The sequence below is a fragment of the Eleutherodactylus coqui genome, chromosome 4 (assembly GCF_035609145.1).
Source record: "Eleutherodactylus coqui strain aEleCoq1 chromosome 4, aEleCoq1.hap1, whole genome shotgun sequence".
NCBI classification, from domain to species: Eukaryota; Metazoa; Chordata; class Amphibia; order Anura; family Eleutherodactylidae; genus Eleutherodactylus; species Eleutherodactylus coqui.
Genome location: NC_089840.1, coordinates 33,722,013 through 33,749,267, shown reverse-complemented (window position 1 = coordinate 33,749,267; position 27,255 = coordinate 33,722,013). Strand labels below are relative to the sequence as shown.

Genomic DNA, 27,255 nt, shown 5'->3' with positions numbered 1-27,255 from the left:
CGTCGGAGGTTGTGCAGGAGAAGGTCAGCAGAGTAAGCAGCTGCAACATGCTATTCAACAGGGAAGCCAGGATTCACCAACTCCCCAGTCTACTAGCAGTTAGGAGGAGAGAAGCTGGGACCCGTTCCACTAAAACAGTGAGTTTGACAAAACCCAGTGAAGTCAAAGCCAGAAATAGTAAAGAAGCCCATCCTAACTTTAACTCCAATTACTGCATAGTCAACTTCCAGTAAGTCCAACAGATAACTAGGCCTGTGGGAATTTCTACTGTGTAACCTCTATATACCAATAGAGAGAGCTTTGAAGAGGAAACTGTGTCTCATCCAAATTCATCTGTACTACTGCATAACTATTTGCTCTGCCAAGCTTCTACAAGACTGCCATTGTTTTGTTGTACTGCAAAATTCAAGCTTAAAGGGGTTGTCCCGAGGCAGCAAGTGGGTCTATACACTTCTGTATGGCCATAATAATGCACTTTGTAATATACATTGTGCATTAATTATGAGCCATACAGAAGTTATAAAAAGTTTTTTACTTACCTGCTCCGTTGCTAGCGTCCTCGTCTCCATGGTGCCGACTAATTTTTGGCCTCCGATGGCCAAATTAGCCGCGCTTGCGCAGTCCGGGTCTTCAGCAGTCTTCTATGGAGCCGCTCGTGCCAGAGAGCGGCTCCGTGTAGCTCCGCCCCGTCACGTGCCGATTCCAGCCAATCAGGAGGCTGGAATCGGCAGTGGACCGCACAGAAGAGCTGCGGTCCACGAAGACAGAGGATCCCGGCGGCCATCTTCAGCGGTAAGTATTGAACTCACTGGAGCGCGGGGATTAAGGTAAGCGCTCCGGTAAACTTTCTTTACTTCCCTGCATCGGGGTTGTCTCGCGCCGAACGGGGGGGGGGGTTGAAAAAAAAAAAAACCAGTTTCGGCGCGGGACAACCCCTTTAAGTAAATCTGTGCACTTCCAGTTTACTAAATCAAAAGCTACCATGACTTGTGTCAAATTATTTCCAGCATTGACCCTTCAAGTCCCGGATAAAGTGCTGGCGTCACGTGACAAACCACCGTTCATCATAAGAGTAGATATATATATCTTTTGTGCCACTGTACGGTGACTGAGTAAGGCACCTTTGCCGCCACCATCGGGAGAGATTGCAGAGCCACCCATGACATCCATCTTGCAATCCCCTTGATCTCCTCCACTTTGCTGCGTCTCGCTCAGACGCTGCACTTGCATGTACATGCATGACAATAGGGTTTATTTTAAAAATGTTGCACCTTCGTCTTCTGCAGCTTCTACTGTATATCACTGTTTATAGACACTGTAGTCTATGTCTAAATAGGAGATCCGTCAGTGACGCTGGACTGATGGCTAAAGGTTCTTTCAGACTGGGCAAGTTCTTTGCCCATCTAACAGGTATCAATAAAAAAACACGTTGATCGGTACTCCTTTCATTTTCCTTCACACAGGCTGGGAAAGAGCTTTTCAAGATGAAAGATCATATTTATGACGGTCCGTTCCCATATGCTGGCTGTCTCTGTTCACTCAAGACATGTACAACTGATCAGCAGGTACTCTGTTTACCTGTAAGTAAGATATTCCCCGAAAAGTAGACCTATCCTTATTTTAAAGGATTTTAAGGGAGGCTTAAAATAAAAGCCCTACCCCGAAAATAAGCCCTAGCTGTATTACATAACAGAACAAAAAGGAATACTTCCCTAGCAGGCTCAGTCCAGGTCCTCCTGCTGCTGTCCAGAGCTCCGTGGTGCATCCTGCAGTCCTCTTTCGCCCACATAAATCCCACCTCCAGAAAGCGATAGCTCTGATTAGTTGTTGAGCGCTGCTCAGCCAATCAATGCAGTGCTCGATAAACAAAAGCGATGGTTTTTGATTGATTCTTCGACCGCTCTATGATTCTTCGACATCATAGAGTGTAGTATAGAACAGTCTTCATATGTACCAGCAGAGTATAAGGCCTCGTTCACATGAGTGTGGTTTTAGCGCAGTATTGGCGCATGAAAAGATTGCAGTTATACTGCACTAAAAATAGAGTAAATGGGGGATTTCCAGTTATTAAGTCTCGAGCTTAATTAGCAGTGAATTGCCCGTTCACTCGATTGGGAGCTGCGTGGTGTGTGTTATCCTGCTCCCATAGGAGTCTATGGAAACTCCTTCGCAGCAATGCATCAAAGATGGATCGGGTCCTATCTTTTCTTGCAGCACGGACCTCAGGTGCGAGCTTTGCACACGCGTGTCCTATCTTTGTTAGGTAACCATTGGTTCTTTTAGACGCGTTCTTTTCTCGCACCTATTCTACGCTAAAAACATGCTTGTATGAACAAGGTCTAACATGTAGTATGTAGACACCATGCCATGATGGATAGATATTGCAGTACGGGATGGATGAACAACGCACAAATGTCACTGATGCTTGCTAGCTTCTATACCTGCTGTTGTCCGGTTTCCACTCCTTCAGCACCTTTCAGGAGGCTTAGTTCAAATTTCTTGGCATGTCAGTAGCTACATGTTTGGTCCATTTTTCTAATAAGAACATTCGCTCGCTGTCCTTGTGAGGATCATCTTTAAAACCTTCCAGCAACAAAATGGAATGCCTTGCTGTCCTTGATGCATTGGCTCTGTTTTTCGCTTTCTGAATTTGGGCCTGATGCTGTTCCGGGGTCTCTGCAGCCCTTAATGCCCTGGCTCTTTCTCTCTCTGAATTCTGGCTTCTTGCTCTTTCGGAGTCTCTGAAGCCCTTGATGCCCTGGCTCTTTCTCTCTCTAAATTCTGGCTCCTTGCTCTTTCGGAGTCTCTGAAGCCCTTGATGCCCTGGCTCTTTCCCGCTCATTCTCAAGTTATTAGTTACATTGTTCCCTTGTCTCACGTGCTCACAGTAATTTTACTTTCTTTGCTTTAGACTGTACTTGTCTAATGGGTTTCAATTTGTTTAATTTTTCGGGGACCTTTCGGATCCACCATACATCTAAATTCTTCACCACTATTTTACCATAAATTATACAATAGGCCTTATTTATTGAAATGGTCTATAAAGCTGTAAAAATACTCCCTGTTATGGACAGCGAGTACAGACCCATTGCGTCAACCAACTGCTTTGACCTTTGGCTAAACCTAAGGGCGTTATCCTGCTGGTTCCCCAGTATTCACCCTCTAACCCCTGTTCCGGGATCTGGCCTTTTGCTGCAGGGAACAGAGTAGACCCTTACCTCTTGGAATAGTCCCAGTGTGGTTGGCAGCTGATCCCCGAGAGTCAGAAGTACCGATGCAAGCCACCATGAAACAGGCCAGACTGCAAACAGGATTAGAGCAGACAGCAGAGATGGGAAAGCTATAAACAGGATCTGATACAAAGTCAGGAAGACAGCAAACATACTGGATAAAGCAGACAATAAAGTCAGAGAGTTTAGTAGGCCTAACTCTTGTTTTATAAATACACTTCAAATACAAGGGCTAAATCACGTGAACGGATTCTCTTTGCTAGTTGCTTGTACTTCTTTTCTGGGGCGTCTCTTGTCACTACCCTACAGTAGTCCACAAGCAAGGAAGCGTTCCATTTTCCCTGATACCTTCATTCCATTTTTTATATATCCTGATGGAATCGCTCTCCATGTTCGTCACTCACAGCACCACAGTTGTCAGGGCAGAAGTCCGGATGAGAATGTAGGGAATGGATTTTGAGTGACATGTAGCAATGTAAGCGATGGTACTTTTCTAGACGTTTATTCACAAACTCAACGTAGTTGTCAATTCTTCTAGTTTCCTGACTCCACCTTCTTCCCTTTTTTAAAGATAGGAACAACATTTGCCCTTTTCCAATCTTCTGGGACTTCTCCTGTTCTCCAGGAATTTTCAAAGATGACGGCGAGTATTTCAGCAACACCTCTGATGCTTCCTTCAGTATCCTAGGATGTAATTCATCTGGACCTTAAGACTTGAATTCATGTAAGTTAGCTAAGTGTTCCCTTACTATCTCTCTGCTTACAGGTAGCCTGCATTCTTTTATTCCCCCAATAGCACAGGGAAGATCAATTGATGTTACATTTACTTTCTGAGAGAAAACAGATACAAAATAGGAATTTAAAAGTTTGGCCCTCTCAACATCATTCTTAACCATCATTTTCATCCTGTAAACATCCTATAGTAACTTTGACCTTTCTTTTGCTTTTGACATACCCCCCAAATCCCTTTTTTATTGATTTTGGCCTCTCTTACAAGCCTCACTTCATTATCAGCTTTTCTGACACTTGCCCTACAGTTTCTGCAGACCGCATTATATTCTTCTTTAGTTATGTTCCCCTCTTTCCATTTGATAAACATATTCTTCTTCCTTTTTAGTATGTGTTTTGTAAGTTCTGTGTTCATCCATCCATTCTTCCTTCTTTTAGGGATTGTTAACGATTGTGCTTTGAGAATCTCATTTTGCAATATTTCCCAACCTTCTTAGACATTTCTTTCCTTACAAGCATCCCGCCATTGGATTCTTCTTATCCTGTTTCTAAGTCCATTAAAATCTGCCTTTCTGAAATCTAACCTTGAGGTCTCAGTTTTCTTAGGTCTTCCTCCCCTTTTGTATCCAAAATCCAAGGATCACATGATGACTGCCTCCTAAGGACCCAGCCACCCTTACTTCCTCAACCATTTCCTCCCTGTTGGTAAGAATTAGGTCCAAGATAGCGGATCCCCTTGTTTTCTCTTCAACCTTTTGGAAGATAAAGTTGTCAGCAAGAGTGGATAAGAATTTGCTGGATCCATTACTTTTACCTGAGAGATTCCTAATAAATGTCTGGATAGTTGAAATCTCCCACAATCACTATGTTGTGCTTTTTTGGAGAGCTTGGCCATCTGATGTGGAAAGAGTTCATCCATATCTTCTGCTTGTCCATGTGGCCTATAGTAAATGCCTATAATGGCGTCCTTTCTGTTGTTCTCTCCTTGTATTCTTACCCAAAGAGTTTCCACAGAACTCCCATGCTTGGAAGCTTGAATCTCTGTGGAGATGAATGTTTTCCTAACATACAGTACAACACCTCCCCCCCCCCTTTTATTAGGTCTGTTTCTTATACATAAGTTGTATCCTTCAGGCCTTGTGTTCCAGTCATCCCACCAAGTTTCCGCGAAGGTGAAAGTAAATAAGTCACGCAATTGCAACAGAACGATTAAGCTTATTTGTAACTAACAATTACAGAATGTATTTTCAAAGAGCGTGACAAGTTCCAACAGGTCTGGGCTGCTGCTGGGGGACTAGAATAGCGTTACTGGTACGGTCGGACGCTGAGATTGTATTATAGATTGTGTAAAGTTCAAGTAAGGACATTGCCGGGGTCTGCAAAGTGACTGCATTCCCGGATCAGCTGCCATTATTAGGATCCGTGTTCTCTTGTTTCCCTGTGGAGCCCCCTGCAGGCTGATGGCTTGTCCTACACATAGTCAGTGTTCACGTCCCTTTTTCTACACAACAGGACTTTTACCTTCCGCTTTTTAATTCTAATTTCTTGACATATCTGTATACTCCAGTGCAATAACAGAAGTAAAATGTACAACCAGCTGATCGGCATTCCTCAGGGCAATTTTGTGTAATCCCGCAGCTACAGCACTGCGCAAAAGTTATAGGCAGGTGTGGAACAATGCTGCAAAGAAATATTATTTAAAAATTCTGATTAAGGGCTTATGTCCACGGGTGTGGGGGTAAAACGGCGCGGGTCGCCCTTACTGTCTTACACATACGCAGCCCTTTCGCTCTGCCAGCAGAGACTGCATATGTGCGGGAATCTGACGTCACGGACATGCGCAGTGTGATTTTAAATTTTTTTTCCTTTCAAATCCCACGTTTTGTGCAGAGCTGGGACACGTATCAAAATGCTGCCCTCTTGCAATGCCTGCTTAGGGACCGCATTTCGATACGGAGGCCATAGAAGGGCTCCGTTTCATACGCAGGAAAGTAGTACATGCTGCGATTTATTTCTCTTGCATATGTAAACACTGTATCTACACGATGGTGTGCACGGAACAATGAAGGTCCATTGACTTCCATTGCCTCCATTCACTGCGTATCACGCATTCATGTCACATATGCATAATAATCCAGCGATATCGCTTGGAGGATGTGTATGGAGGGAGATTGCGCCACTCGGCCAATTGGGGCTGTTAACCTTTTAAATGCTGCTGTCCAATCTGACAGCGGCATTTAAATCCCCTGAACACGTACGCCACCCCCACCCAAACCCCATCCCCCAGCGATGAGATTGGGAGAGCTGTGCGAGTGTAATGGCACCCGTGGGGTGGCTTGATAGGCTGCCTGTCAGAATGCAGTATGATGTAATGCTATAGCATTACATCATACTGCAGGAGCGATCAAAGCATCGCTAGTTGTGATCCCCGCTGGGGAATAAAAGAAAACGTAAAAATAAAAACATTAAAGTTTTATTAATTATTTTTTTAAAAAGTTATAATACTTAAAAAAAAAAAAAAAAACCTGTTGCCATATTTCTAATTAAAAAATAAATAAATAATAAAAAAATACATATTTGGTATTGCCACATCCGTAAAAGCCCAATCTATCAAAGTAAGGCATTATTTACCACGCACGGTGAATGTCGTCCGAAAAAAAAAAAAAAAAGTGCTACAAATGCGTTTTTTAGGTCACAGTGTTGCCAAGAAAAAATCTAATAAAAAGCAATCAAAAAGTCATATGTATTCAAGAATGGTACCAACGGAAATTGCAGGACGTACCGCATTAAATGAGCCCTCGCACAACTATGTCGACGGAAAAATAAAAAAGTTACTGTGCGCAGAAGATGGAGCCAGAAAATAATTTTTAAAAATTAAATATCTTTAAAAAATACATATAAGTAGTACAGCAAAACAACCCCCCCAAAACTATACAAGTTTGGTATTCCAACTCAGTAATCGTACTGACCCATAGAATCACGTCGTTTTTGTTGCAGTTTGTAGAAACAGGACGCATTGAAAGATGGCGGAATGTCGTTTTTTCTTCCATTTCTCTCCACTTAGAATTTTTTGAAGTTTTTCAGTACATTATATGGTACATTAAATAGCACCATTGAAAAATACAACTCGTCCCGCAAAAAACAAGCCCTCATACAGCGACGTCGATGGATAAATAAAGGAGTTACGGGGGGAGGAAAAAACGAAAATGGAAAAAAGAAAAAATGTGGGTCACTAAGGGGTTAAAGAAGAACAGGGAGTCCTGGAAGTTATGATTTTGCCCCCACAGAGCTCTGATCTCATCATCATCGAGTTTTCTGGGATTACATGAAGAGACAGAATGATCTGAGCAAGCCGACATCCGCAGAAGATCTGTGCTTAGTTCTCCAAGATGTCTGCAACAATCTCCCTGCCGAGCTCCTTCAAAAACCGTGTGCAAGTGTACCTAGAGGAAAAAGCTGGTCACAGCAAATATTGATGCGATTTAGATTTCTCTTTTTTCAGTCACTTTGCATTTTATTAAATGACAAAAAAAACTATTAACCCTTCTATTTCTGAAAACATTCTTACTTTTTAGCATTTTTTCCATACTCGCCTAAACCGTTTGCCCGCTACTGTATGCCGAGGTCAGAGCTTTACACAAAGCTCCAAATCCCCAACATAGCAGAAGAGTTTCATGAAGAACATAGAGGTCCAGGAATGATTACAGTTACAATCCACTTCGCAGAGCTCCGCTACATCCATCTGAAGACCGGGACAAAGATTTATCTTATGGGAGTAAAGGTCACTATTCAATGACAGCAAGCAGAGATATTCAAAACTTTGAAGAATATATGTAGAAAGTATCTAAGAAAATTGTATCACTTTTCAATGGATTCCATTCACTGCGTAATATGCTGTGCAAATGCTTTCATGTGAATAAGCTCTTAAAATACATTTTTTCGCAGAAGAATCCGGCCGGGAATGCATCCATCTGTAACCTGTGTCTTGGGGCTTATTCACACGAATTAAAAACTCGTACAAATATGAAATGCATTCTTTTAAATCGCAGCATGTTCTATTTCTGGGTGTTCCGGCAGGAGGAATCGCCTATTGTTTCCTATGGGACTTTGTAAAAATAAAAATCGCATGGCGCTTGCATACTGTGCGATGTGCATGCAAGTGCGATTTTTCCCATTGAAGTTTATGGGAAACACTTGCGATCCTTTCACACGCGTTAAATACGTGTGTGAGGATCGCAATATCAAAAATGCATCGCACAGCCCTAAAGGATCGCGCGTTGGCGAGCGCTATATCGGGCAGAGTGTCTTCTAGATGGAAGTTCTGCAGTCTTACCTGCCAGGTGTGCAGAGCTCGGTCTGTGGGAGTCTGGTAGCAGCAGAGCCTCAGAGAAGTTGTGGCAGTGAGAGAATGAATCCGCTTTATGTAATTACTGGGAACTTGCACAAGAGGACGGTGTTCCTCATTATAGACAAAAGAAAACGAAACTCCACACCTTGTGGGAAGTAAGAAGTGCCCAGCCTTAAGATCTCTGCAGACGGCCGCATAGAGTAGAAGCAGATGGAGATCTCTGATGGCTGCAGGGACACGCAATACTCAGGATAATGAACTTTATCCTCTTTCTTTATCCTCTATTTACAGGTCAGTAAAGGCCCATTTATAGGGGAAGATGATCGCTCAAAGTTCATTCCAAAGATGACTTGAACGGCAGTTTTGAGCGATCATTTTGCATAAACTACAAAGTAGCTACTCAGCTACTTAGTAGCGTATTAGTGTGCAAATGAAGCCTTTTGCTGAATGCAGATAACAGCTGGAGGTCTGTTATCTGCATTCAGCTCCATTGTTCTCCAACGGGACTGCAGCTGAAAGAATACTATCAGCGCTATCCCGCGGAGAACTCAGCGTGCTATCTGATAAGACACATCGCTGACTTTAAGCGGGATTGACGTCAGCAATAAATGAATAGTGCACAAAAAGTGCACAATCTGCGAGCGTTTAGACACAGCGATTATTGCTCAAAGGATTGCTTTTGAGCGAATTGTGAGCAATGATCATTGCGTCTAAATGGGCCTTAATGCACATAAGCCATCAATGCGACAACTTCTTCCCCCATAATACCAAGGTTTAAGGGTGGCTTCACACACAACATTTTTTGGGACACATACTTGCAGTTTTGAATGCACTTTTTTGAGCCAAAGCCAGAAGTGGATTAAAGAAAAATGAAAACTATAAAGGAAAGATGCACGCTTCTTGATGCTGGATCCACTTCTGGTTTTGGCTAAAAAAAAAACCTGAAAGTGCATTTCCCAAAAACTGCTGTGCATGAAGCCACCCTAAAAGTGTCCACCCATCAAAATACTAACAACCACCTGTCTGTTTGTGAGTGAGTTACATGTTCTGCCCCTGATCACATGATGGTGACGTCATCACAGGTCCTTTACGCACACGGCTGACGTCCGGCTAGGTGTTTGTTAGTATTCCATAGCAACTGAGACCACAGATGGTTTGTAGGGGATGCAGTCTGCTTGTAATCTGCACAGGGATGAAGGACCTGTGATGACTTCACCGCCATGTGATCAGGGGCAGAGCATGACGGTGACGTCATCACAAGTCCTTCATCCCGAGTGCTGCTTGTGATCCCTGTTGTATGGTTTGAAGAACGTATGTAGCAGAGCTGTATCTGATGTACATGTAGCAGTGCTAGGTGTGTGACATGCATGTAGCACTGCCGTGTGGTGCATTGCGCCACCAGAAACACTGGTATTATAATTTCCTAATAATTACTAGTAATAGTATTCAGGGTGGTTCAAAAGTAAGGAAGCGGCCATATAAAATGAAAAGAGTTTCGTGGATAAAGATCTAGTGAAGCAAGCTGACCCTGGCACCTCCTAAACGGAGTAGAAAATCGGAGTGGGTCAGTTTCAACATGTTACTCAAAAATCTTTTGTAGGACTCACTGTACAGTCATGGAGGTGAAACCTTAACACCTACTCCCCCTCTGGTTACCAATCATAGCATACCCATCTTGGTGTATGCAAACTACCTAAGTTGCCCCTTTCTTTACAAAGCATTATTTACGACAGCGTGTATGAAAGTGGTATGGCCATAACCACTGGAGATCTAAAACATTTGCATCATAGAAATTATGCAATAGGGAACAATATTAACTTTAGGGTCTTTTGGTCATCCTAAAAAGACATGTTCTTTATTGCATCCACATTATTCAACGTTTCAACCGCTGTCTGCGGTCTTTATCAAGTCAATTACAACACATTCAATACAATACATGGACTTCACATAAACCACTTACCACTTAGGCCTGGGGCCTAGATTTCTGAGTTGGATTCTGGCATTGTATGGGAGCCTGTCAGCGCAGATACCGGGTTGACCGCCTCCTGTCGGACCCAGTACCTATTAGGAATGGAACAACACAGGGCTGCCCCCTGTCCCCTCTTCTGTATGCCATTGTCATGGGGCATTTGGCTGTGGCCCTGAGGAATAACCCAGATGTGTGGGGTGTGTAGATTGGGACCCAGCTCTATAAGATGGCCTTGTATGCAGACAATCCTCTCCTTTTCATCGCTCACCCACGCATTTCATTTCCGGCAATTTTGCGGGAATTCTTTAAGTTTGGACACCTGAGCAACTTCAAGGTTAATTTACACAAATCAGAGGCCATGAACATTTCTCTCCCACCCAGAGAGGTAGCCCGTCTAGCGGATCAATTTGATTTTAAATGGCGTTCAACCTCTATCCAATACCTAGGGATACACATCTTAATTATGTCCCTCTGCTGGAAAAGGTGACAAAAGAGGTGAACAGGTATGCGGCTAAACAGCTTAGCTGGTTCAGGCGAATATACATGTTGAAAATAGAGGTGACCCCCATTTTTAACACTCATATTCCCCCCAAATTTCTATACCTATTCCAGGCACTGCCGATTAGGGTGCCGGTGCACTATTTCAGGCAGAGCCAGCAACTGTTCCGCAGATTTGTGTGGGGAGGGAAAAAGAGCCGTATCAGCTATCAGACAATGTCACGTACAAAGCACAGGGGGGGAGTCGGTCTACCGGACCTCAAAATCTACTATTGGGCTGCGGTCCTCACCAGACTGGTAGATTGGCATCACCATGCCACTTCAAAGCAATGGGTGGGCTTGGAGGCGACTCTGATCTGGCCCCACTTGCGACTGCTACCGTGGATCCCGGTGGCAGATAGACCTGAGGCATTACCTCATACTCCATTGACTCCAGAGGCGACATTGCGATTTGCAGGGGAGCCTTGACCCCTATGTTTCACAAACTGCGGATATTCAAAGGAAGGAGTGACTTCTGGATACAAACTTGATGAGGGAAGCATAAGGAGAAGGTTTGTTTTCATTGTTATGCCTAGGAGTGTTTAATGTCATGTGATGAAGAAATTTGCATTTGACTGTTCAAGTAAAAGAAAACCATGTGCCTCCAGTTTAAAACTATTTCCTTGATTGTGGACTTTGTTATTTACTTCATTCACTACAAAGGGGCACTAGTGTCACGAAGACAAACAGGTAATAATTAGATCCAGCACCATTATACCAGGTCCTGTGTGCTGCTGGGCCGACTGTGATTCGGGAGTTGTGAGGGAGAAGATGGTAGAGCCACCAGTGACCATGAGGAGTTTACCTCGCCATCTTTCCTTACCCAAAGAACTGACCCTGTCTGCTCCAAAGGCACGTTTGGCGTCACAAGCAGGAAACCTTGCTCCATTAAAAGAGAAGGCCCTTCAGAAATGGAACTCTGATATTCCAGACTTGGAGTAAATTGGCGAAATACGGGTTAGCTCTGGCCCTCCTCTTGTCAGTGTTAGAGATAAACTGGTACAAGTTAAAGTTTTTTATTGAATCTACTGTATTCCTTCTTGTTTGCATGTCATGGGTTTGTCACATTCAGCAACCTGCCCGCTGTGTTTAATTGATGAGGGTATATGTTTTGGCAATGTAGTCCTCTACAGGATTATCGGTGTGATGTTCTCATACTAATAGCATCCTACTTGGGGTCCCCAAGAATCATGCACCCCAAGGTCTTTCTCTTTGGGCCTGGGGAGGATATTCCTGTAACTGGGGCGACCCGTACCTTGTACCTGGTTGGAAGTCATTCCCTTTTTGAATTTGTGAATTTATTTCTATAAAGTTGGATATAGTACTTGCTTTGTATATTACAATATTTCTTTTAAGGTATTGTATTATGTTGTTCTTTTTTGTTCTGATCCAATAAATAGCAATCCAGGACCCTCTTCAGTCATGGGGAGCATATCTTCATGTTTTGGTGGCCATCATGGCGGTCTGGCTGAATGAAGAAAAAAATGAACATAAATAACTCCACTCAGAGAGGGTATGATCTGGATATATGCCTGTGTAGATGGGTATCCACCACTATATGAGGATAATATAGGTCTTTGTATAGTGTATTTTTATTTATGTTCCATTAGAGGTTCAATCCATCAAGTGGCTTTTCGCTTTCATCTGTCCATCATCTGATAATATTACTTACTATGTAGTGGTCATGGTATGGTGGTATTTGTTGGGCCTTGTATGATGGAATTATTTGGTAACTGCTTATGTACATGAATAATTTGTATCTGTGTGTGTGTGGGGTGGGCATACAGTAAGTTTGGGACTTGTGCTCCTCATCTTCTATCGTTCAAAGTATTTTTATTGGGTTTTTAAGTACATTATCACCATATCGTAGACTTCTTACATGTTCTGGTATCACGAAGTGTCTTCCACATAGTTTTGTGAGAGAAAAATATAATAAAATATAAAAATATCAAGATATCAAAGTAGAAAGATAAGAAAGAGATAGAGAAAAAGACAAGAAAAAAGATTGACTGAGAGAGAGACTAGAAGGTCGGGAGGGGGGGGATTGTAGGGGAGGGGAAGTGGGAAGAGCCAACGGCATCGCCAGAACAGCTTACATTTGGCATTGCTTGGACAATGGAAGTAGAAAAAAAGTTAAGCCAGATCTTCAGATCCTTTGAGTTGCGGAAGAGTATCCAGGCCGACCAAGCTGAGTAAAACATTTCTCTTCTGTTTTCATCAAGAGCGATTATTTCTTCCATTTGGGCTATATGGTCCATAGTTTCCAGCCATAAGATTCTCGGGGGGGGGGGGGGGCGAGGAAGACTTCCAGAGCCTTGGAATTATTTGTCTCAGGGCTATTAGGAAGAATTTGAGTGGGCTTTTTTTGTTTTTGGCTATGGAGCCAGGGAGTATAGATAACCGGGCTGCTTCCGGCGTAAAGACCACCGGGTCTCTAAAAATCGCGTTATAGAGGTTTGTTATATCTCGCCATAGGGGGGAGATCAATGGGCAATCCCACCATATATGGAGGAAACTGCCTCTTCCCTAAGAGCAATGCCAGCAGGTGTCCGGGGTCTGGGGGTATATTTTGGCCAGACTTGTGGGTGTTCTATACCATTGGAACAGTAGCTTATAATTGGTTTCTTTGAATTTGGATGAAATTGTGAGGGTGTGAAGGACCTAAGCCAGTCCTCTTCTGAAAAAGATTTCCCCAGTTCCCCACACATCTAACTGTATCATTATGGGTCTCTGCCAGCACAAGGAGGTGGTAAATCACTGAGACCCCCGATTTAATCAGTGTGGGAAACATACAAAGTTGTTCAAACTGAGAGAGAGGAGACCGGAGAACATCCATAGATCCCTGAGACTGGATAAAGTGCTTGATCTGAAGGTATTGTAACCATGCTTCAGGTCTGGTGGCCCCGCTACCCAGGATCTCATTACTCCTCATCTTCTATAAGCCCAACAATGTTCCCGGAAGCAGTAGAGTCCGGCTCCACAGTACTCTGCACACTGACACTTGAGATGACTGAATGTGATGTGCTGTTGCAAGAATATTTCTGTATCTTTGGCCCCACTTATAATTTTGCCCAGGGCCACACTTTGTCTACAACCAGCATTGAATGCAAAACCGCCAAAGTCAGTCTAGCTTGTTTTCCTATGCTTCCTTAGGGACATCACAAGGAATCTGGGGCTGAGACTCTTACTCTCCAGTACCCCGGGTGTGTGCCTACAGCACATGTCCCAGTTCTGATGCCAAGACATTGGCCTAGTTGAGTTGAATTCTGCACTGCTCACCGCGAATTTTGATGTGGAGTTGCCGGCAGGATTGTTCTATTTTCAATACTGTACCAAAATCTGCCGCGGGGCTGAATATACCGCAGGAGGACATATACTGCAGCGCTGCTGCGAATATTCCGTCCTCTGTGAAAAGTCCCTAAGCTGTAGCTTTAGGTCCCTTAATGGTCAAGACAGGATACAGGAAATGATGATTGAGCTCGGCAGTCACTCCGACTGCAGTTGTCTTGCTATTAGGGCTAATTCATATGAACGGTATTCTCACGCAACTTTTGTGCGATGCGAAAAAAAATCTCGCAATGAATAGGAAATCCATTCTTTTGAATGGATTCATTCACACTGGCAATTTTTTGTTCTTGTGCACATGTGAGGATTGCAATTCCACAGAAGCAATGCGATGTGAATTTTATTCAAAAGCGAGTTTCTCAGCCCAATATTGTGCTTGTGTGAATGTAGCCTTAGAGGTCACAGTCAGCTTCAGCACCCATCATATATTAAAGTACATAGAAAAACAATAAAGTTCTCGCTATTTGGAAAGCCAGAGGACTGGTAAAAGTACAATGATAAAACTGCTCCATTGTGTCTGGCTGTTTAGGTACAAAATGCCTTAGTCATTAACCCCTTCCAACAGCCCCCCTCGCAAGGAGATTGTGAGTTACTGTTCAGCTGTCATGGCAGCCTGGAGCCTTCTGAAGGTCCACAAGGCTGCCATAAATGCTAGTCAGCATACAGTATAAGGGCTTATTCAGACGACCGTATATCGGCTGGGTATTCACGCCGGCCGATATACGGCATCCCTCTCTGCAGGGGGAGGAGGCTGGAAGAGCCAGGAGCAGTGCTCTGAGCTCCCGCCCCCCTCTCTGCCAACTCTCTACCCGCTCTCCGCCTCTCTGTACTATTTGCAATGAGAGGAGGTGGGATGGGGCGGGGCTAAGTTCTCAGAATTAGGTCCGCCCCCATCCCACCTCCTCTCATTGCAAATAGTGCAGTGGGGGTGGAGAGTTGGTGGAGAGGGGGTGGGAGCTCAGTTGACTGCTGGCTCTTCTATCCTCCTCTCCCTGCAGAGAGGGACAACGTATATTGGCCAGTGTGAATACCCGGCTGATATACGGTCATCTGAATAAGCCCTAACACAGTACTATGATATTGTAATATATTGTATGAGTGATAAAATTACTGCAAATTAAAGTCCCGTTTAGGGACAAAAGAAAAATTGAGTAAAATAAAGTTCTAAAAATTCCCCTTTTCCCAGTCGTCACATCAAAAATGAAAAAAAATTGAAACCACTGTAAGGCCTCATGTCCACGGGGAAAATCAGATCCGCTACGGATTTGGGCTGCGGATGCACTGTAATTGTCTTATTTTTCATGCGGGAGATCAATTGAGCTATGTGCTCTATAAGCTCCCGCATGCGTGATCCGCACTAAAATGGAGCATGTCCATTTTTTTTCATACTCCAGAAATTTTTCTATTCACTTTTATTGACCATCCGCGGGTATTTATCTACCCGCGGGTGGTCAATGCATCCCCATGGGGCGCGGATCCGCGTGCGGGAAAAACGCTCCATATTTTATTTCTTAATTTGCCCGTGGACATGAGGGAAAAAGAGCCGTATCAGCTATCAGACAATGTCACGCACAAAGCACAGGGGGGGGAGTCGGTCTACGGGACCTCAAAATCTACTATTGGACTGCGGTCCTCACCAGACTGGTAGATTGGCACCACCATGCTGCTTCAAAGCAATGGGTGGGCTTGGAAGAAACTCTGATCTGGCCCCACTTGCGACTGCTACCGTGGATCCCGGTGGCAGATAGACCTGAGGCATTACCTCATACTCCATTGACTCCAGAGGCGACATTGCGATTTGCAGGGGAGCCTTGACCCCTATGTTTCACAAACTGCGGATATTCAAAGGAAGGAGTGACGTCTGGATACAAACTTGATGAGGGAAGCATAAGGAGAAGGTTTGTTTTCATTGTTATGCCTAGGACTGTTTAATGTCATGTGATGAAGAAATTTGCATTTGACTGTTCAAGTAAAAGAAAACCATGTGCCTCCAGTTTAAAACTATTTCCTTGATTGTGGACTTTGTTATTTACTTCATTCACTACAAAGGGGCACTAGTGTCACGAAGACAAACAGGTAATAATTAGATCCAGCACCATTATACCAGGTCCTGCGTGCTGCTGGGCTGACTGTGATTCGGGAGTTGTGAGGGAGAAGATGGTAGAGCCACCAGTGACCATGGAAGAGTTTACCTCGCCATCTTTCCTTACCCAAAGAACTGACCCTGTCTGCTCCAAAGGCACGCTTGGCGTCACGAGCAGGAAACCTTGCTCCATTAAAAGAGAAGGCCCTTCAGAAATGGAACTCTGATATTCCAGACTTGGAGTAAATTGGCGAAATACTGGTTAGCTCTGGCCCTCCTCTTGTCAGTGTTAGAGATAAACTGGTACAAGTTAAAGTTTTTTATTGAATCTACTGTATTCCTTCTTGTTTGCATGTCATGGGTTTGTCACATTCAGCAACCTGCCCGCTGTGTTTAATTGATGAGGATATATGTTTTGGCAATGTAGTCCTCTACAGGATTATCGGTGTGATGTTCTCATACTAATAGTATCCTACTTGGGGTCCCCAAGAATCATGCACCCCAAGGTCTTTCTCTTTGGGCCTGGGGAGGATATTCCTGTAACTGGGGCGACCCATACCTTGTACCTGGTTGGAAGTCATTCCCTTTTTGAATTTGTGAATTTATTTCTATAAAGTTGGATACAGTACTTTAATGTTTTGTATATTACAATATTTCTTTTAAGGTATTGTATTATGTTGTTCTTTTTTGTTCTGAGCCAATAAATAGCAATCCAGGACCCTTATTCTGACTCAATAACATGGCTGTAAGCGTATCGGCTGAAGTAACTTCTCTTGTAGTTATGAACCAGTACTCACAGTAGGTATATGTTGTCAGACAGCATCCAACTCGACTGCAGAGGCATGTGAGAAGATTCCAGGGTTTATTCAGGTATCTTGTAGAATGCACATTCAGCAGTAGGTAAAAAGAGTGATGGTTAGCCAGAGCACAGAGTAGAGACCTAAGACATAAGCTATAGACAGGAAACTCCCCAGCAGGAGGAAAGGGAGGGGTTATGCAACACAGGGGGGTACAGAGAACCAGGAGGGACAAACTGAAGAAGGCAAGCACTTACAGATACAGTACAGGTTATACATGTCAATGAATAGAGTCAGGTAGATGAGACATGACACTCCCCGTCTGAAATCTTTAGATTTCACTGAATACTGTTTTGACGTAATGTCCTTCAAAGTCCAGAAATTCTTGTTTAACCTAAAAAACAAGTAAACGAATGCAACAGCAATAATAAATGAACAAATCAACTGTTGTGGCAAAGGTAATCCACAGGTGGACTTCTTCAGTTTCTCTCGGTTGCAGTCTCCGGTGATATGCTCCCCGCCATGAGCTGTGTAGGATAATCAAGCTTCCTTAGCTGACTTCCTTCCTTGGAAGAAGAAGTACTAGTTCACTGATTGGACGGAAGAAAACTCTTACAGTGCCTCCTTTTGTCACTTGACTTCCACTTTTCGAATTTTCCCATCGTCGTTAGGGATGACCTTGGTGACGAGACCCATGGGCCATTCGTTCCGGTGAACCTCTTTGTCTTTCAGAAGAACAAGATCACCAACCTGGAGATTGGGTTTTGGAGTCTGCCACTTCTGACGACTTTGAAGGGTGTGTAGATACTCCATCTTCCAACGGTGCCAGAACACATTGGAGAGATGTTGAACTTGTTTCCACTGACGTCTGTAAATGTCACTACAGTCACAGTTGCCTGGAGGAATAGTAGCAGTCCCAATTTTCTGGGTGAGGAGCGTGGCTGGAGTAAGAATAAATGGAGAATCAGGGTCTGAAGATACCGGGACTAGTGGTCTTGCGTTGATGATAGCAGAAACCTCAGCAAAAAGGGTGACCATTGTTTCATGAGTGAGTATCAACGACTTGTGATCCATTAACATTGAATCAAGTATTCTTCTTGTAACGCCAATCATGCGCTCCCAAGCTCCTCCCATATGAGATGAATGCGGAGGGTTAAATACCCAGGTACATCCATTGTTGAGCAAGAAGTTGCCTAGTTGTAGTTCCTTGCAGGCTCCTACGAAGTTAGTCCCACAGTCGGACCTCAGCTGTTTGACTGGTCCACAAATGGAGAAGAATCTTCTAAGAGCATTGATGAAACAGGAAGAATCCATAGACTCAATCACTTCAATATGTACTGCACGAATGCTAAGACAGGTGAACAGCACAGCCCATCTTTTGCTATTTGCGGCGCCACCACGCGTCCTTCGTGTGACTACAGACCACGGACCAAAGACATCCACACCAACGTAAGTAAAAGGGGGATCGGTACTCAACCGATCTGCTGGTAGGTTCGCCATTTGCTGTTGTTGTTGTCTTCCCCTTAGCTTGTGACACTTGACACATTTATGGAGTACGGAGGAAATGCTTCTCTTCATTCCTATGATCCATAAACCGGCTGACCTGATGGCACCTTCAGTGAACTGTCTGCCTTGGTGATGCACTTGATCATGGTGGTGTCGGATTAAGTTCTGTAGGGATGTAATGCCACTGGTTAGGGGTGGAGAAACTTCTGATCCTTTCTACTCGGTGTCCTACATACACGTAGAATTGTTTTGTTTGGTTGTGTATATAACCGAGAACAACCTTACTGTCTGTGTAAAAGGTGAATGAATCAAATGCGATGTCCATTTCATCCCTTATCACTTCGGCGATCTCTACTGCTAGCACGGCTGCACAGAGTTCAAGTCTTGGTATGGAATGCGCAGGTTTTGGGGTTAGTTTGGCCTTACCTAGTACGAATCCACAGTGTAGCTCATTGTTGGTTTCTGAGATCTTCAGATAGGCCACTGCGGCTATGGCTTCCATTGATGCATCAGAGAAGATGTGTATTTCCCTTTTGACAGCAGCTGAAAGAGAACTGGGAGCATAACAGCGCGGTACTTGGAGTTGTTCTAATACTTTCAAGGACCTTTTCCATTTTTCCCACCTTTGTTGTTTCTCAACAGGTAAGGGAGCGTCCCAATCCATATTCTCAGTAGTAAGCTGTCTCAGAAGTATCTTGCCCTGAATAGTGATGGGGGCTATGAATCCGAGAGGATCATAAAAACTGTTCACGACCGATAAAACTCCACGCTTGGTGAAAGGTTTGTCGCAAGCTAATACTTGAAATATAAATGTATCTTGTTCGATATTCCAGAGCAATCCTAGGCTGCGTTGTATAGGAAGAACCTCAGAGCTGAGGTCAAGGTCCCGCAAGTTGATTGCATGATCGTCAGATGGAAAGGCCTTCATTACTTCCTTGCTGTTGGAGGTAATCTTGTGAAGCCTAAGGTTTGTGGCAGACAGTATTTCCTTGGTTCTGGTGAGGAGATCAATCACCTCTGCGCTTGTGGGTAAGGATTTAAGTCCGTCGTCTACGTAGAAGTTCTTCTCGACGAATTGCCGAGCATCCGATCCGTGCTCCTTCTCACCTTCTTGGGCTGTCCTCCTCAGTCCATAGATTGCTACAGCAGGTGATGGACTGTTGCCAAAGACATGTACCTTCATCCGGTAATCTATGACTTCTTTGCTGACATCATTGTCCTTGTGCCATAGGAACCTGAGATAGTTTCTGTCATCTTCCTTAACGATGAAGCAATGGAACATCTGCTGGATGTCAGCGATAACCGCAACGGGTTCTTGTCTGAAGCGAATTAGAACGCTCATGAGGCTGTTGTTTAGGTTAGGGCCTGTGAGGAGAAGGTTGTTGAGAGAGACACCTTCATGCTGAGCACTGGAATCAAACACAACTCTGATTTGTTCAGGCTTGCGGGGGTGATACACGCCAAAGGACGGAAGGTACCAGCATTCTTCTCCTTCCCTTACCGGTGGCGCAGGTTCTGCATGGTCTCTATCGAATACCTTCTGCATGAAGTCTACGAAATGTTTTTTCATTACTGGTTTTCTCTCAAGAGTGCGTTTCAGAGAGCAGAATCTAGTGGTAGCTTGCTGCCTATTGTTAGGTAGCTTTACTCTTGGAGAACGGAAGGGTAAGGGAGCTACCCAGCTATTGGAGTCATCTTGGGTGAATTCCCTTTCCATGACCTTGAGAAATTCAATGTCTTCTCTAGCAGGTGCCAACTTGTTATCGTCACTTGTTGTATTGAACACTGTTGATCCAAGACTGTCATCCCAGAGGAAAGTGTTTGTACTGTCTTGTTGGTCGTGGTGCCACTTACTGTTAGTCAGTTTCTCCTTCACCCGATAATGGTGTGGGCATGGATGAAAATAAGTACCGCGACCATTTGGCAAGATGTGTGTTTTAAATGAGGAAATCTTGGTTGGCTTTTTCATCTTGTCTATACAGACATTGCCTATGATGACCCATCCTAAGTCAAGGCGCTGGGCAAATGGTGCATCATGAGGTCCATTAATTTGCTGACGTATTTTGTGCACCCTAAGAATGTCTCTACCCAGCAGAAGTAGGATCTCTGCGCTCTTGTCAAGGGCTGGTATTTCGTTAGCTATAGCCCTTAGGTGGGGATGATGGAAAGCGGCCTCTGGTGTAGGGATCTCTCCCCTATTGGATGGTATCTGATTACATTCAACAAGTGTGGGCAAGGGTATCTCAAGATTGCCCTTAAGAGAGGCTACTACAAGTCCGCTGGCTCTTCTCTCCGAGACCTCTGTCACTCCACTACATGTACCCAAGGTGTATGGGTAAACATCTCCCTTTATGTTAAACAAATCAAAGAGTTCTGACCTTGCAAGTGATCGGTTGCTCTGGTCATCGAGGATGGTGTACACCTTCATAGTCCTTTCTGGTTGACCCTGGGGGTACACATCGACTAGGCATATCCTTGCACAGGACTGGTCACAAATGCCTTCTCCACAGACTTCTGTGCATGAAGAAGATACAGTGGTAGGACTTGCTGCTTGATCTGTGTTCTCCCCGCCGTACGTTGGTGGGGTAGGGAAACTTGTAGCTGGTGCGGTTCTAGGTTGAGATGGGTGAAGAGCTTGTACATGATCTTCACAACCACACTCAATGCATTTGATGGCATTTTTACAGTCTTTAGCAATGTGTTCAGTAGAAGCGCAACATCTGAAACATACCCCAAACTTCTTTAGAAGCTCCTTGCGTTCCTGGAGTGGTTTCTTCCTGAAGCCGATGCACTTCTTGAGGGGATGAGGCTTCTTATGTAAGGGACACAGGCGATTAGGGTTTTCAACCTTTTCATCTTGATTGCTCTTGTAACTGACTCCCTGTGAAGCTGACAAAGTAGAGGGAAAAATATCAGTCTTTTTTACTGACACTGGACCTCTGCGGCCTTTGTAGTCGATGCGTGGGTTGTCAGACTTGAATGGATGTGGACCGGGATTGGATTCCTCATAGGAGAAGCTTGGATCGTTCTTGGATTCTGCAATGTTTTTGATGAACTCACAGAAGTAGGAAAATGGAGGAAAGGAGACTTGATTTTCTCTCTTATATCTTGACCCCAGAGCGGTCCACTTCTCTTGAAGGTTGTATGGCAGCTTTGACACGATTGGGTTTACTCCACGAGCAGTGTCCAGGTAACTGAGGCCAGGTAGGTGAGTGTCTCCCTTGGCCAGCTGTAGCTCTAGCAGTAAGTCACAGAGCTCTTGGAATTTCTGATTGTCTTTACCAGATATCCTTGGAAAGGCTTGCAGACGTTTGAACAGAGCGTTTTCTATTGCTTCAGGACTACCATAGGTTCTCTCCAGTCTCTCCCAAGCGGCTGCAAGGCCTGCTGCTGGATTTTCAATGTGGACAGATCTGAGTCTCTTTACTCGTTCTGTAGACTGTGGGCCAAGCCACCGGATCAGTAGATCTAGTTCTTCCGAAGCAGTAATGCCGAGATCGTGAGTTGCAGTTCTGAAGGCACATTTCCAGCCTCTGTAATTCTCAGGCTGGTCGTCGAACCTTATCAGTCCTGTCTTGGTGAGCTCACGACGTACCATGTATTTTGCAAACTCTGACATGTCGGTTTTCTCTGACTTCAGGTGTGAAATTGGTTGAGTGGTGCTAATCACATCGTTTGTGGTGTTTTGCATGAGAGACGTAGGTACATATGGGGCTGCCAGGGTATTCAGCCTGGGAGCTGGTTTGAAGTCCATAGGTTTGGTGACATGTGGATATGGAACCATGTAATTGCTAGAGGTTTGGAGAACCGCTGGTATTTTGAATTGTCCATGAATACCGGTATATTGAGCTTGCTGGGGTGCAGAGCCTTGGTGCTCCATATAGGATGGAAGGTTGGTGTGAGGAACGAGCGGAGTTCTGTGCTGACTTTGCATGCCTGGTGCTGTGGAAGGATGTGCGGCCTGCCGCTCTGGAGAGACGTCTGTTTTGTCTGGAATGTTTGCGGCAGGTGGGGAATTGAAGCATTGGCTTAGTACATAGTCTCTTGTACGCTTGAGAGGTTCCTCTGCATCCATTCCGCTGAAGTCAATGCTGTCTCTTTCGCTCTGACTCGTGGCTTGTTCTAAAACTCTTAACCTTGCTACGGCTGTAGCATGTTCGCATTGTTTCTCCAGAGCCTCTATTTCCGCCTTTCTATGTGCAGCTTCCACTTCTGCTTTTCTATGTGCAGCTTCCACTTCCGCTTCTGCTTCCTTATGCGCAGCTTCCACTTCCGCTTTCTTCTGCGCAAAGACGGCCTGTATCTTAGTCGCTTCCGCTTCTACGCGTGCTTTTAGAAGCTGCTCACTGAGGGTGGAATGCTTTGAAGATCGTGACCTAGATGTACGCTTGGAGTGCCTGGTAGAGTCAGAAATGTGAGATGACACCTTCTGAAGTTGCGCAATTCTCACTTCTGTCTTAGACTTAATGTCGCGTACTAAGCTGTCTCTTCCTACACTGAGATGTTGGAAGCTTTGCAATTCCTCTATGGAATCCTCTGTGTTTAATTTTCTCAAAGCATTTTCATACTCCTGGACTTTTATATTATAATGTTCATACGTTGCACGAAGCTGTTGCAGGGCTCCCTCTAGTGGTGACACATGGAGTGAAGACAGACTCTGCTGAATGTTGGAGACATGACTTAGTAATGTTTCCCACAGTTTTAAAATGTCAGAGGAAAGTTCCTGCTTGAGACTTTCAAGGTTCTCTCTAACTTTCCAGGTTGGCTTAGTAGAGCGCCTGTCTCTCTCACTAGACTGCAGGCTAGGGTCCATGCTAGCTTGTGCCTCAGAGTGTCCTTCAGCCATGATGCAGCACCCCGGATGGAGGTAACACTGAGGAGAGTTATAGCTTGGTGGGAGATTATGAGCTGCAGCTGTGGTTGTATGTGGAGCTGCTGGAGGAGTCTTTACAGCAGTGTCTGGCTGTATTTATACACTCTTTTTACTATTCTGACTCAATAACATGGCTGTAAGCGTATCGGCTGAAGTAACTTCTCTTGTAGTTATGAACCAGTACTCACAGTAGGTATATGTTGTCAGACAGCATCCAACTCGACTGCAGAGGCATGTGAGAAGATTCCAGGGTTTATTCAGGTATCTTGTAGAATGCACATTCAGCAGTAGGTAAAAAGAGTGATGGTTAGCCAAAGCACAGAGTAGAGACCTAAGACATAAGCTATAGACAGGAAACTCCCCAGCAGGAGGAAAGGGAGGGGTTATGCAACACAGGGGGGTACAGAGAACCAGGAGGGACAAACTGAAGAAGGCAAGCACTTACAGATACAGTACAGGTTCTTCAGTCATGGGGAGCATATCTTCATGTTTTGGTGGCCATCATGGCGGTCTGGCTGAATGAAGAAAAAAATGAACATAAATAACTCCACTCAGAGAGGGTATGATCTGGATATATGCCTGTGCAGATGGGTATCCACCACTATATGAGGATAATATAGGTCTTTGTATAGTGTATTTTTATTTATGTTCCATTAGAGGTTCAATCCATCAAGTGGCTTTTCGCTTTCATCTGTCCATCATCTGATAAGATTACTTACTATGTAGTGGTCATGGTATGGTGGTATTTGTTGGGCCTTGTATGATGGAATTATTTGGTAACTGCTTATGTACATGAATAATTTGTATCTGTGTGTGTGTGGGGTGGGCATACAGTAAGTTTGGGACTTGTGCTCCTCATCTTCTATCGTTCAAAGTATTTTTATTGGGTTTTTAAGTACATTATCACCATATCGTAGACTTCTTACATGTTCTGGTATCACTAAGTGTCTTCCACATAGTTTTGTGAGAGAAAAATATAATAAAATATCAAAATATCAAGATATCAAAGTAGAAAGATAAGAAAGAGATAGAGAAAAAGACAAGAAAAAAGATTGACTGAGAGAGAGACTAGAAGGTCGGGAGGGGGGGGATTGTAGGGGAGGGGAAGTGGGAAGAGCCAACGGCATCACCAGAACAGCTTACATTTGGCATTGCTTGGACAATGGAAGTAGAAAAAAAGTTAAGCCAGATCTTCAGATCCTTTGAGTTGCGGAAGAGTATCCAGGCCGACCAAGCTGAGTAAAACATTTCTCTTCTGTTTTCATCAAGAGCGATTATTTCTTCCATTTGGGCTATATGGTCCATAGTTTCCAGCCATAAGATTCTTGTGGGGGGGCGAGGACGACTTCCAGAGCCTTGCAATTATTTGTCTCAGGGCTATTAGGAAGAATTTGAGTGGGCTTTTTTTGTTTTTGGCTATGGAGCCAGGGAGTATAGATAACCGGGCTGCTTCCGGCGTAAAGACCACCGGGTCTCTAAAAATCGCGTTATAGAGGTTTGTTATATCTCGCCATAGGGGGGAGATCAATGGGCAATCCCACCATATATGGAGGAAACTGCCTCTTCCCTAAGAGCAATGCCAGCAGGTGTCCGGGGTCTGGGGGTATATTTTGGCCAGACTTGTGGGTGTTCTATACCACTGGAACAGTAGCTTATAATTGGTTTCTTTGAATTTGGATGAAATTGTGAGGGTGTGAAGGACCTAAGCCAGTCCTCTTCTGAAAAAGATTTCCCCAGTTCGCCACACATCTAACTGTATCGTTATGGGTCTCTGCCAGCACAAGGAGGTGGTAAATCACTGAGACCCCCGATTTAATCAGTGTGGGAAACATACAAAGTTGTTCAAACTGAGAGAGAGGAGACCGGAGAACATCCATAGATCCCTGAGACTGGATAAAGTGCTTGATCTGAAGGTATTGTAACCATGCTTCAGGTCTGGTGGCCCCGCTACCCAGGATCTCATTACTCCTCATCTTCTATAAGCCCAACAATGTTCCCGGAAGCAGTAGAGTCCGGCTCCGCAGCACTCTGCACACTGACACTTGAGATGACTGAATGTGATGTGCTGTTGCAAGAATATTTCTGTATCTTTGACCCCACTAATAATTTTGCCCAGGGCCACACTTTGTCTACAACCAGCATTGAATGCAAAACCGCCAAAGTCAGTCTAGCTTGTTTTCCTATGCTTCCTCGGGGACATCACAAGGAATCTGGGGCTGAGACTCTTACCCTCCAGTACCCCGGGTGTGTGCCTACAGCACATGTCCCAGTTCTGATGCCAAGACATTGGCCTAGTTGAGTTGAATTCTGCACTGCTCACCGCGAATTTTGATGTGGAGTTGCCGGCAGGATTATTCTATTTTCAATACTGTACCAAAATCTGCCGCGGGACTGAATATACCGCAGGAGGGCATATACTGCAGCGCTGCTGCGAATATTCCGTCCTCTGTGAAAAGTCCCTAAGCTGTGGCTTTAGGTCCCTTAATGGTCAACACAGGATACAGGAAATGATGATTGAGCTCGGCAGTCACTCCGACTGCAGTTGTCTTGCTATTAGGGCTAATTCATATGAACGGTATTCTCACGCAACTTTTGTGCGATGTGAAAAAAAATCTCGCAATGAATAGGAAATCCATTCTTTTGAATGGATTCATTCACACTGGCAATTTTTTGTTCTTGTGCACATGTGAGGATTGCAATTCCACAGAAGCAATGCGATGTGAATTTTATTCAAAAGCGAGTTTCTCAGCCCAATATTGTGCTTGTGTGAATGTAGCCTTAGAGATCACAGTCAGCTTCAGCACCCATCATATATTAAAGTACATAGAAAAACAAGAAAGTTCTCGCTATTTGGAAAGCCAGAGGACTGGTAAAAGTACAATGATAAAACTGCTCCATTGTGTCTGGCAGTTTAGGTACAAAATGCCTTAGTCATTAACCCCTTCCAACAGCCCCCCTCGCAAGGAGATTGTGAGTTGCTGTTCAGCTGTCATGGCAGCCTGGAGCCTTCTGAAGGTCCACAAGGCTGCCATAAATGCTAGTCAGCATACAGTATAAGGGCTTATTCAGACGACCGTATATCGGCTGGGTATTCACGCCGGCTAATATACGGCATCCCTCTATGCAGGGGGAGGAGGCTGGAAGAGCCAGGAGCAGTGCTCTGAGCTCCCGCCCCCCTCTCTGCCAACTCTCTACCCGCTCTCCGCCTCTCTGTACTATTTGCAATGAGAGGAGGTGGGATGGGGCGGGGCTAAGTTCTCAGAATTAGGTCCGCCCCCATCCCACCTCCTCTCATTGCAAATAGTGCAGTGGGGGTGGAGAGTTGGTGGAGAGGGGGTGGGAGCTCAGTTGACTGCTGGCTCTTCTAGCCTCCTCTCCCTGCAGAGAGGGACAACGTATATTGGCCAGTGTGAATACCCGGCTGATATACGGTCGTCTGAATAAGCCCTAACACAGTACTATGATATTGTATTGTAATATATTGTATGAGTGATAAAATTACTGCAAATTAAAGTCCCGTTTAGGGACAAAAGAAAAATTGAGTAAAATAAAGTTCTAAAAATTCCCCTTTTCCCAGTCGTCACATCAAAAATGAAAAAAAATTGAAACCACTGTAAGGCCTCATGTCCACGGGGAAAATCAGATCCGCTACGGATTTGGGCTGCAGATGCACTGTAATTGTCTTTTATTTTTCATGCGGGAGATCAATTGAGCTATGTGCTCTATAAGCTCCCGCATGCGTGATCCGCACTAAAATGGAGCATGTCCATTTTTTTTCATGCTCCATAAATTTTTCTATTCACTTTTATTGACCATCCGCGGGTATTTATCTACCCGC

At 44.4% G+C, this 27,255-nt stretch overlaps 1 protein-coding gene across 1 annotated transcript in view; it reads right to left on the bottom strand.

Annotated features, from left to right (window-relative positions):
• The window catches only part of LOC136625182 (interferon-induced GTP-binding protein Mx2-like), a 94,974-nt gene extending 77,704 nt beyond the window's left edge, over window positions 1–17,270 (bottom strand). Inside the window, exon 1 of the mRNA XM_066599198.1 lies at window positions 17,039–17,270. Within this exon, the coding sequence (XP_066455295.1) occupies window positions 17,039–17,085 (47 nt within the window). The 5' untranslated portion in view covers window positions 17,086–17,270. The remainder of the gene's footprint in view (window positions 1–17,038) is intronic.
• Between the last annotated feature and the right edge of the window lie 9,985 nt (window positions 17,271–27,255).